Source organism: Lynx rufus, unplaced genomic scaffold (assembly GCF_022079265.1).
Source record: "Lynx rufus isolate CCGP_SWC_20201006 ecotype Redwood Valley unplaced genomic scaffold, mLynRuf1.p SCAF_8, whole genome shotgun sequence".
Taxonomy (NCBI): Eukaryota; Metazoa; Chordata; class Mammalia; order Carnivora; family Felidae; genus Lynx; species Lynx rufus.
The window spans coordinates 21,925,627-21,937,758 of NW_025814896.1; the positions used below are offsets into that span (position 1 = coordinate 21,925,627).

Below are 12,132 nucleotides of genomic sequence, written 5' to 3' on the forward strand. Positions count from 1 at the left end.
CTACTATCCTAATCCTCCAGTACCAGCCTTGCCCTACATGGGAATTATACCTGCCAATTAACTGCTGCTGCAGGGCTAACAGATTGAGCAGAACCTAGTGAGGGAGGGAGGAAGGAGGGAGGAAGGGAGGGAGAGAGGGAGGGAGGGAGGGGAGGGGAGGATGTGCTACACACACTGTTTGTCTAAGCCTAGCAGGGCCGCTGCCCTCAGAGAGGAAATTTGGGCCTGTCTCCCACCACAGATTTCCAAAGTGTCACCATCTTTTAGGGGCAGACCCCCAAATTAGCACTGATACAAATCCCAATGAGGAGAGAGTTATTGTCACAACATAGTAAAGACCTTTCCGGAATATGAATCAATTTTTTTTTTTTTTCCCTTCTCAGATTCACACTCCAGCTTCATTTTTTAAATCCAAACTTAGCATCAGGTCTTTCAGGGAACCAAAAAACAGCTGGCTCTTAAGAATCTATTTCCATAATTCATATTGAACAAAATGCCAGAGTGAAGTAACACACAAGTTAACACTTAAGGATATAAAAAGACACTTAGGTAAGGTCATTTTATTTTTAATCACTGATATTTTACCTCTACTCTTTTTAGCCTCATTCATTTATTCATCAATAAATACTTATTAAGGGCCTACCAAGAGCTAGGCATGGCACCAAGTGCTAGAGATACAGCTGTGAGCAAAACCAAGGCAGTCCCTGTTTCACAGGAGGTGGGACGAGGACAACAAATGAATACAATAAACAAGCCAGGATTTCAGATCAGAAGTGCTGTGAAGGCAGTGTACTGAACAAAGAAGTAAGACAATGAGAGAATGACTCACAGGGCTACCTCAGAGATAGGACAGGTTTCTCTGAGGAGGAAACATCTGAGCTGAGACCTGAATGAGAAGAAACCAGCCATGCAAACAAAGCATTAAGGGCAGAACATTCTACAAAGGGCACAGAAGTAAAAAGGTCCTGAGGCAGGCATGAGTGGGCCTTTAAGGCATCCTTTGGAACAGCAAATAGAAAGGCCTTTAGGCACCTCTTTTCTTAAACTGTATTTTTCAGTCACACCTAAATACCTCATCTCTTAGCTCCCCCTGGAACTTCACCTTTGTTGCTTTGTTAATGCCATTTCAACTGAAAAGCCTTTCTTCCACTTGTCTGATAAAATTCTATGCCTCTTTCAAAGACTATGGACTATAGTAAAAAATCTAAGTGCCTTCAACGTGTCCGGTCTAGGAAGCCTCCCTGACCCTCCTCACTCAAGACCAAGAGCCCCACAGTTCAGTGTTCGGGTCTCGATTGCAACACATAATCCAGAATAATTTTAAAACTCTACAATGATCTTCACACTTTGAAAAATGCTTTCCCAACTCCACTATCCCACTTAACCTTCATGTCAACACTGTGCAAGAAGTAATCTTAACTCCATTTTACAGGTTAAGCAGAAAAGCTCAGAGAAATTAAGTATTCAGCCTAAAATTACACTCCGTGGATACTGTGTCAGGGCCAGCCACACCTGCCACCTTACCTCTTCCTCTTCCTCCTCACCCTCTCTATCAATAATCTGAAGCAGTCTTTTTTTGTCATCATCGGCTTCTTCTGCCACACTCATTTCCTCTTCCCGACCGCGGCTGCGGTCTCGAGTGCCAGCTTGTCTCCGACGCATTTTCAGTTCTTCCTCTTCATCATCCCGGGGACGTTTGGTGCCTCTGTTGGGCTGAAAAAGAGAAAAAAGAAATACAGGATTCCAGAGCTGGAAAAGACACAGAAGGGCCTACATAGCAAATATTCTGAAAGCTTTCAAGAATTCACCGATTGAGGGGCGCCTGGGTGGCTCAGTCGGTTAAGCGTCCGACTTCGGCTCAGGTCACGATCTCGTGGCTTGTGAGTTTGAGCCCCGCATCGGGCTCTGTGCTGACAGCTCGGAACCTAGAGCCTGCTTCAGATTCTGTCTCCCTCTCTCTCTACCCTTCCCCGCTTGCGCTCTGCCTCTCTCTCTCTCAAATATAAATAACCATTAAAAAAAAATTAAAAAAAAATTCACCATTTGAAAAGCACCATACAATACGATTTCTCCCACAACATGAAGTAAAGCTCTAAGCGGTCATTTTTCAGACCTTTAATGTTCCATAAATACATGACTGAAATCACCTACAAGGTAGCTGGCTTTTTTCTTTTCTTTACAGAATTTTTTCTAACAGGCAAAGTTTTACCACTTTGCAAAAGTTCCTGTGTATACAGAAATCCCAGGGAACACAGCCACTTTGAGATAGGTTAGGCTCAGCTCACTAGTTATGATACAATCCCCAACACCAATCCCTTCGCACATGGTTTTAATCCATGTCTAAGAAAGACTACAGTCACTCACGAGCAGCTGAAACAGAGAATATTACATACGGAACATCCAAGGGTCTATCTACCGCACTCCGAAGTCCCCGCCTTAGCGAGTAAGGCCCAGACGCAGTATTACCCAAGGTCACAACACCAGCGGCAGCACTGAAAACAGAACTGGCACTTCCTGACTTCTGGTCCAGGGCTCTGTCCGCCGTACGGTTAGGTCCTCATTTTGCCTTTGATACTGCAGTCCCCGTTGGAGTTCTTAACAGGGACTTTATTACATTGGAATAAAATGGGGGCACTCCTGAAATGGGCTTCAGAGCCGAGGAGAAACAGCACTGCACCAGATATCAAATAGCCCACCGTCTCCCACCAGCTCAGCTTACCACTGATGCAACTCTGGGCATGTCATTTAACCACTCTAAACCTCAGTTTTCTCTGCAAATGACAAACGGAAATGATAACCCTTTTCCCTGTGAACTTTAAAGGATGCTTTTGTGTGTGTGTTTTTACCATTTTTCCCAGCTTCACTGAGATGTAATTGACATGTAACGTTGTGTCACAATGTGATTATCTGATTCGTGTGTGTGTGTGTGTGTGTGTGTGTATTGCAAAACAATTACCACATAACACCTCCATCACCTCATATAATTACTTTTCAAAATGATTTTCTTTCTTTCTTTCTTTCTTTCTTTCTTTCTTTCTTTCATTCTTTCTTTCTTTCTTTTCAAAAATGATTTTCTTTCTTTCTTTCTTTTTCTTTCTTTCTTTCTTTCTTTCTTTCTTTCTTTCTTTCTTTCTTTCTTTCTTTCTTTCAGTGGTGAGGACATTTAAGATCTACTCTCTTAGCAACTTTCAAGTATACAATACGGTATGGTTAACTGTAGTCACTCTGCTCTACACTGGATTCCCAGAACTTATTCATAACCGGAAGGCTGTACCAAAAGGTGGCAAACTTTAGTGAAAGCATGCTAAACTCTAACAGTACTGAACAAATATAAGACATTATTACTATAAGGTAATCCACATGATTCTGTCGTCTGCAACACAAGACATCTGTGTTAGGCTCAATGAGCTTTTCTTTATTGTTAGGATAACTAGCACACCAAAAGGGCGCTAGGTGCAACATGGGTTATTACTACCAACAGAAGAAAATGCCACATTTGCTGCCAAGCCGCTAAGCTGTCTGGTGATAAGAGACAAATTTCTACTAAACACATTACACATCTCACCTTGTGACTTATAATCCACACCGCTGCTGAACTCCACTATCCCAGCAGTGCAAAGTCATTCCCCTCTGTATTCACACACCCTGCTGGTTCCACATACCAGGTGTGCCAGTAAGTCTGAACATATGACACTGCTTAGCAAACTCACGTTAGACATTTCAGTTTGTGGGTTACCACCCGCTATTTTTCACTCTGTTCCTAGCCTCCGTGAGAGAGATTATAATTTCACATGATAACATTCTATTTCCATAAATACAAAAATTACAAAAATCTATTTTCATCATTACTGGTCTACACTAAGAAAATCAGCAGAGAAAGAAGAAAGAAATCAATATGCCAGTTACCAGGGAGCACAAGAAAAAGGAGGCGGTGGTTTTCAAGTGAGAAAGGAAGGAAAGGTAGCTTGATCCTAAAGGAGGGCAGGCTTCAAACCAGAAATGTGTGGCTCCCCAGCAGGTAAGGAACTTCAGCCCCCTGGGAACACTAATTCTTTCAGGCTCATAACGCGAGCCCTGCTGCGATTCTGATTAGCGCGAGCCTGCCGCAGCAGTCAAATCAAAGCATGAGCTCCATAGTTCTCCACGGAAAGGAGATTTCTGGATGGTGTATCTCTGAGGGCAGAGAGAAAAGGCAGTGGACCACAATTCAAAGGAGAAAGCTAAATACCTCCCCCACCCCGCCCCCCCGACCTCCCCGGTTAAGAAACGTAAAACTGAGAGAACACCAGCAATGTCTCTCTGGAACAACCTTCCGATCTACTTTTTTAAAACAAACATTTCAGACGTAGGGGAGGAGTTCCACTTTTACCTCTAATCATTTCCACTGAAATAGCATTCTCCTTCTGCAGAACTTAAAGCACCTATTTTAATCTCCACCACATCTCTGGGGAAGAGAAGTAGGTTAACAGTTCTATTTTATAAGCGGGGGAGACGGGATGCCTGAGATCCTTCAATAAACTCTTGCAAAGACAACCTGGCCCCTTCTCAAAGTTGAACCTGATCTCTGCGAAGTTTGCTAATCTACCATGATTCCAAGACCCTAACTGAGACAGGTCTGAGGGACGTTCAGTCGAGAACATACACCCATAGATAAAGTCATGGCCACGTTAGAATAGTATTTGTTAAACCATTCATTCAACAAATAATGTATTAAGGAACTGCAAGGCTTGAAGGGCCCTCAAGTAATAAGCTGGCCCAGTGGTAGTCCCAGGCTTCCATCTGGGTCATGTCTAAATGGGGACACAGGGACAGACAGGGCCAGTATGGATTCTTGAGACAAGAACAGCTTTGTTCATCTTTAGGAATAGTTTAAGCAGAACACCCCTAAGGGGGCAAACTTCAGGTTCAATAACCGTTTCTACAATTCCCTTCCCCGTCACACAGGGCATTCGGCTTGAGTTTCTCTTGTGACAGCTCTCCAGCAGAGCAGGGCAGAACCCATTAGGATGCTCTGACATGGCTCTTTCACCAACATTATCAGCTCCCACCTCCAAAAGATAGGTAAGCCATTCGGGGGCACCTGGGTGGCTCAGTCGGTTGGGCGTCCAACTCTAGGTTTCAGCTCAGGTCACGATCTTGCAGTTTGTGAGCTCAAGCCCCACACTGGGCTCTGCACTGGCAATACAGAGCCTACTTGGGATGCTTTCTCCCCCTCTCTGCCCCTCCCCTGCTCACTCTCTCTGTCTCTCTCAAAATAAACTTAAAAAAAAAAATTTGTTTTTCTCAACTCTCAACTGTCTCTTTTTCAGACATGAACACTCCAAAGGGTGAAGTTTCTACTCATCTCTGAAATTTGACTACTCAGAATAAAGGTTTAGATTCATTTCTTTAACAAATACTTATTAAATGCCTACTATGTATAAGGCCTGTGCTGGCAACTGGGGACTTGAGTGTGAATAAGATAAACCCTGCTTTGTTGTCTAGGGGGCGTAACAGTCCAGGACGTAGCTGCCCAATCAAAATGTAATGCAAGCTATAAATGTAATTTTAAATTTTTTAGGGGATGCATTTTAAAAAGTAAAAAGAAGCAGGTGGCTTTAAATTTAATGTTTTTCAACAGAATATATTAAACATATTATCATTTCAACATATAATCAATATTAAAAAATTACTAATGCGATATTTTACATTTTTTTCATACTCAGTAAGTCTCTGGAGTTTGGTAGACTACTTTACATTTATAGCGTGTCTCAGCACAGATCCAGCTCCATTTCATGTACCGATGAGCCAGATACAGCTAGCGGCTACCAGACTGGCTACCACAGATCTAGAGGATTTTCATCCGAGGGATTCCTATTCCCTGACAAAGCCAAAATGGAACTGTCCTTCCAGCAACACTGCATAAAATATGGACTCACAAAAAGCTGAAGTCTTGTTTGTGAAAGGTTGCCCCCCCCAAAATTATGAAGCTAACAACACGCTGACCTAGAAATAAAGATCTACATTTACCAATATTCACTACCGAGAGGGTGATCAGTTACGCAAGACAAAACAGGAATAAGTAAGTGGAGAAGAATCTCAGGGCTGTCAAACTGATTCCACTACAGAAGAGCCAAAGGCCTCTGGATTCAGGAAGGGAATGTAACACTCCCAGCCTGTCAGAGGGGTCAACAGCTCAGGCTGGAGCTCTCCTTGCAGCTTACAAAACCAATCCCAAAAGGATTAAGCCATTCTTACCAGTCACCTTCGGAGATTAATTTGTTGTGGAATCTGAAAGGTGTTTGGGATCCCTCAAGATGAAGGAATGACAAAAGAAACTATTCTTCATCAAGTCATTGCTTTGTTTTCTGTTGCCCACAAGACTAGAGAAAAAAACGATTATATATATATATATATATATATATATACATATATATATATATATACACACACACACATATACATATATATAAAAGATGCTTTTACTTTCTGAAAAACCTTGAAGCCTATTATGTGTGTGCATGTGTGATGGATGACTTATATATCTATCCCCCTGGAAGCAGAAATCAAGATATCTCCATGAAAGCTTTGAAAGAGTTAAAAAATTAAATAAGTAATCTGCCTAGGAATACTCCCTGCGTACCCAGACAATATCCAACCTAAGCTTTTGGTTTCATTTTTCCCTCTCTCCCTCTCTCTCTCTTTTTTTTTTTTTTTAATTAAAAAGCAGTGAGAAGCTGTAGCTATAATGAGGAGCTGTGGGAAAATGCAGTTATATTGGGCTCAAAGTAATGTACCATAGGAAGAGGCTACATCACCAGAACGAAGCCTAAATTAAAACTCCACTATGAAACCAACTCCATTTCCTCTGAGCATGCAATCTATATTATCGCATTTATGGTCTTGTCTCGACCTCAATTAGACTTGGGGGTGGGGGGGAAGAAAGGGGACTTCTATAATAAGCAATAATGGCATCATTATGATAAATTATGAAAACACACAGTGCAATTATTAATGTGAAGAGCACATCTATACTAGGACATAACGGTGGAGATGTGTACTGTGGGGGGCGGAGGGGACGTCTAAGTGCGTTCAATATTGTAAGTTACCTCGCTTAGAAAGGGGGTGATTTTCATAAAAATGTACTTTTGTGTTAATGGGAGAAAAAAATACGTTCAATTCTATTAAAATGGAAAACGTCAAAGGAAATCTTCTATAACCTTATAATAAAGCAGGAATTTATAAACCAGGACTTTTTCACCTAGCACCAAGAAACTCAGGTAACTTTGAAAAAGGGCCTTCTAAGTAGGGACATCGAGTACTATTTCCTAAGTATCAAACAATGGTATAAAGACTCAGAAATTTGAGCTCAAAGGGATAATCTAGTTTATCCCTCTCTTTATAGAAATAGGGAAATCTGAGCCTAGTGACTTTAAGCAATTTGTCTGCGATGGGCAATAATACAAGGCTTCTAATTCCCAATTTAGTGCTTTTCCTATTTTGCAACACTAACTAGTCATTGTTAACCTGTTTGCAATGGTGATATCCTATACAGAGAATGAGTTTTGGAGTCAAATTTTCCTAAACTCAAAGCCTAGTCCCTCTGCTTAGTTAGCAGCCCTGGAAAGTAACGTGTACTCTCTCTAAGCCTGAGTCTTCTCGCTCTATAAGCTAGGAACAATGACCACTTTCACACATTTAGGTATAAATGTATATATATGTATGTAAGTACATGAAGGCCAATGTTCTAGAGTGCCCAGCAGAGTCTGGCTCATAGAAGACACTACATGTAGCTTCCCACCGCTCTTTTACACAACTGATTTCAAAAATCAAAGAACCTCAAGGTTGGAAAGGGAGGTTACCACTAACAGCTTCTAACAGGAGGATCCTTTTTTTAATGCCAATATATGACAGGCCCCACCCCCTGCCATACCTTTTAATACCCAATGATTGAGAAAGGACACAATGACAACAAATACGTTACTATCTATTTGGTAATACTTTTCACTGAATTTGTGTTTTTTAACTCCTACATTTATGAGACAGAGAGAGAGCGAGAGATGGATTAATTTTGAGAGATTTGAGATTCACTCTACAGAAAATGCCTGTTTATACCTGTCTGGATTCACAGCCTCCTGCAGTAATTCTGAGGAGCTAGAGACACCCAGGCTTTAGGAAGCCCTGATCTAACCCAATCATCTATCTGAGATTTGAACCCCCTTTAAAACATGTCTGCTGGGCATCGGCTGGGGCTTTCCTAACACTTCCGGTGACCAGAAACTTACCTCCTCCCCAAGTCGTGCCCCTTCCATCTTTGGATCACTCAGAGAGTTTGTTAAATTGAGGAGAAACCTTTCAATTTACAATTTTCTTCCTTGGTCCCGAATCTTCCCCTCTCTTTTTTCTCCTAATCTTTCTAAAGCAATATAAACATGATTAGTCTCACTCTCACATTAAAAAAACAATCTTCAGATTATTTCAAGACAGTAATCCTGTCTCTTTCTTTCTCTATCATTGCCTTTTCTTTTTCAGAACAAACACTTTTAATATGGGGCGGGGGGGGGGGGGAGTGTGCAACACAGGGGAGAAAGGTAGGTATATACACACAATTAAATTCCTTCTTGCCGTTATTCTGAGGTTTCATAATTTTAAAGCTTTCTGATACCTCTTAAGGTAATTGGACATATGGAATGTCACAAACCCAAGCTTGTGGACGGATTGGTATAACCAATTTGAAATGCTCAGAAATCATCTGTTGTTGACCTCGCCTGATTACATTTTGTCAGAATAAAAGGGAGTTTTCAAACATTCTTTTTTACCAGATGGTAGTGAGTGGCCTGACCCAGAAGTTACAGATGAGCTGCAGTAATGAGTTTTCCCTTCCTTTTGCTGGCTGCACATTCACTGGTGACATTTTACAACTAGGACTTCTGGCTCAATCAATATTTGCAGGCATGAAACCTGCCAAAGTTAACATCAGGGCTCCCTTGCAAATTTGCTTAAGGCACCAGAACTGTAAAAGCTCACAATCTCTAATTCTGCAACTACCATCAGCCAAAATTCATAATCAGGGATCAAAGCCATCAGGGACAGAAAATTCTACCTACCTCAAAGGGTCGCTGTGATGACTAAAACAGCTTATGAAAAGGTTGTATGTAAACTACAAAGTCGTATACCAACAAGGGGTTATCATATTTTTAAGAAATGTTTGAGAAATATTCCAATTATTCATATATAATTACATATTATGGCTTTAAAAGACTTGAAGCTTTAAAAAAATGTAATGAGTCATGGCAATTTACTACCTTTTTTTCTGGGAGAAAAAACAAGTACCAAACACTAAAAATCTCAAAGCAAAGTTATTGCAAATATAAAATAGAACTCTCATTTACTTAATTCACACACACACACACACACAAATTACAGGTACTGAGAACACAATAATTATGGAGAACATGGGTTTTAACAATGCCCACAAGGAGTGGGGAAAAAACCAATGTATCAAAAATTAAAATCACCAACACTCTCACTTAAAATCTGTAATCTGATTGGCCGACAAGTAATATGGTTGTGATTTATGATTTAAATCACTAGTCATTTAAGACTCTACTTAAGGGGCGCCTGGGTGGCGCAGTCGGTTAAGCGTCTGACTTCAGCCAGGTCACGATCTCGCAGTCCAGGAGTTCGAGCCCCGCGTCAGGCTCTGGGCTGATGGCTCAGAGCCTGGAGCCTGTTTCCGATTCTGTGTCTCCCTCTCTCTCTGCCCCTCCCCGTTCATGCTCTGTCTCCCTCTGTCCCAAAAATAAATAAACGTTGAAAAAAAAAAATTAAAAAAAAAAAAAAAAGACTCTACTTAATCAATTCTTCCTACCAAAAAAAGTCTTACTTCTTGTTAAAGCCTGAATGTCTATATATATATATATATCCATCTCACCTCCAAAGGGTGTGTAGATTTCTTTTTTAAAAGTACAAACCATACTTTAGCATCCATGATTTACTTTGACATCTTCTCTGATTAATTCTGCAGCTGCATCAGAAAGCTGAATGTTGATTCAGTTTCTTTATTTATCAAGGCTAACAAAGGCAGATACTTGTAAAACCATTGGAAGGTAAACCACCTCCATTTTAGCAGACTTATTATGAATGTTTTTTCAGTTACACCAGAACCATCATCATTCATTCATTCACTCAGGAAGTGTTTACTAAGCCAACAGAACCTGAACATCACTCTATTAGGTGCTAGAGGGAATATTAGACATTACTCCAACAACAATAACAACATAACTGCACTGATCTAAAAGAAGTAGCATAGTACAATGCAAAGAGCAGCAAACCAATAAGCAGAAAAATCTAGGTTCTTGTGAATCACTCAAGAGTCATATGACCTTAGATAAAAATGCTCTGCCCTTACTCTGCTACCTCACAGGATTGTCTTTAGTAAGGGAGAGTAAGATTAAATAAGACAAAGATACAGCACTTTGAAAAGAAAACAGAACCTAAGATTCAATTTCTCTTAATGATTGCTAATGCAAAGTCCTACATCTACAACAGACTTTTATAATTACTTAACATCAGCTTCTGACAAAGAATAGCGTTGCAATTATGATCACAAAAGAAAAAATACTGAGGAGACCACAGGCATATAAAAAGGGACCCAATGTCACTAGAAATCAGAAAAATCGTAAAATAGCATCAGATTGGCCACAAATGAAAAAATTAAAATATAGCAATGTGTTGGTGAAGAGGTGAAGAACCAGGATCTGTTAAAACTTACTGACAGGAGTGTAAAAATGAGTATAGAACTACCTGGTGATACTTAATAACACTGAAAATACGTATGTTCTGACTACCCCAGCAATTCTACTCCTAGGTATGTATACATTACAGGAATTTTCAGACATATGCACAAGGAGATAAAGAATGTTCACTGGAACATATTTGTAATAAGAAAAAGGAGAAGAAAATTTCAGCAATTACTGGTTGTACACATAAGTAGTAATAATTTTAAAAATGTGTGGGAATAGTAATCACCAAATTGAGGATAGTGACTGCTTCTAAAAAGGGTAATAAAGAAATTGGATTAGGGAGAGGCCACAATGAAATGGAATTACATAGAGAAGGGTAAACATACAGGAGACTTCAATTGTATTTATAAAATTTTATTTCTTAAAAAAAAAGATCTTGGGGCGCCTGGGTGGCGCAGTCGGTTAAGCGTCCGACTTCAGCCAGGTCACGATCTCGCGGTCCGTGAGTTCTAGCCCTGCGTCGGGGCTCTGGGCTGATGGCTCAGAGCCTGGAGCCTGTTTCCGATTCTGTGTCTCCCTCTCTCTCTGCCCCTCCCCCGTTCATGCTCTGTCTCTCTCTGTCCCCCAAAAAATAAATAAACGTTGAAAAAAAATTAAAAAAAAAAAAAAGAAAAAAAAAGATCTTAAGTAAATTTGGCAAAATGGTATGGTTATGCACATGCTTAGAGGAAAAAAACGGGGACCCCTAGAAGCTAGCCAGGAATCATTCAGAACAAGTCACACCCAACTGGTTACAGTTCTCAGAGTTTACTAAGTTAAGGGTTTACAACACATACTGGGTATTTTTATCAACAAGATCCTTCGCAAAGTTACTCAAGCGGGCAGATAGAGAAATGTGGGCAATTGGCAGTACAGACAGGTAGAACCATAACTGTTTGAACCAAAAGAGTATAAGCACCATGGAGTCCTTTGCTTAAATTCAAAATGGCAAATATGTAAAGTCCCTGCCAGGGGAAATGTGACTTAAAAGCAATTCATTCAGAAAAGAGCTGATGACTTCAGTAAATCTCAGGATTCAGTGAATCCACAAGATGACCAACTTTAAATTTTTTTAAGTTAATGCATATTAAGGTCACCTAATTAGAAGCATAACATCCCATGTGGCTACAGTCCCACAGCACTGAATTAGCCACCGCACTTTAAAAAGAGGCATTAAATCTAGACAATGCCTGAGCAGGATAGTACATGCTCTGGAAACCCTGCTATAGGAAAAACTAATATGGGAATCAGAGAAGATTCAGGGAGGGACCCCGGAGTCACCTCAGGCTATTCAAACCATGCCCTAGAAAGGGGTAAATACATACAGCTACGTCATGAATGGCAGATCCCGTTCCTTTCCTCCTTCATT

The 12,132-nt window shown here is 40.6% G+C and overlaps 1 protein-coding gene across 2 annotated transcripts in view; it reads right to left on the minus strand.

Moving 5' to 3' along the window:
• The window catches only part of CTNNBL1 (catenin beta like 1), a 163,392-nt gene that overhangs the window by 130,582 nt on the left and 20,678 nt on the right, over nt 1–12,132 (minus strand). Inside the window, exons 1-2 of one of the 2 annotated variants that reach the window (XM_047067835.1) lie at nt 2,394–2,936; nt 1,525–1,713 (exon numbers count right to left, since the gene is read on the minus strand). In XM_047067835.1, the coding sequence (XP_046923791.1) occupies nt 1,525–1,662 (138 nt within the window). In that variant the 5' untranslated portion in view covers nt 1,663–1,713; nt 2,394–2,936. Of the gene's footprint in view, nt 1–1,524; nt 1,714–2,393; nt 2,937–12,132 lie in introns of those variants that run through there. The other variant, XM_047067834.1, reaches the window with a different exon arrangement.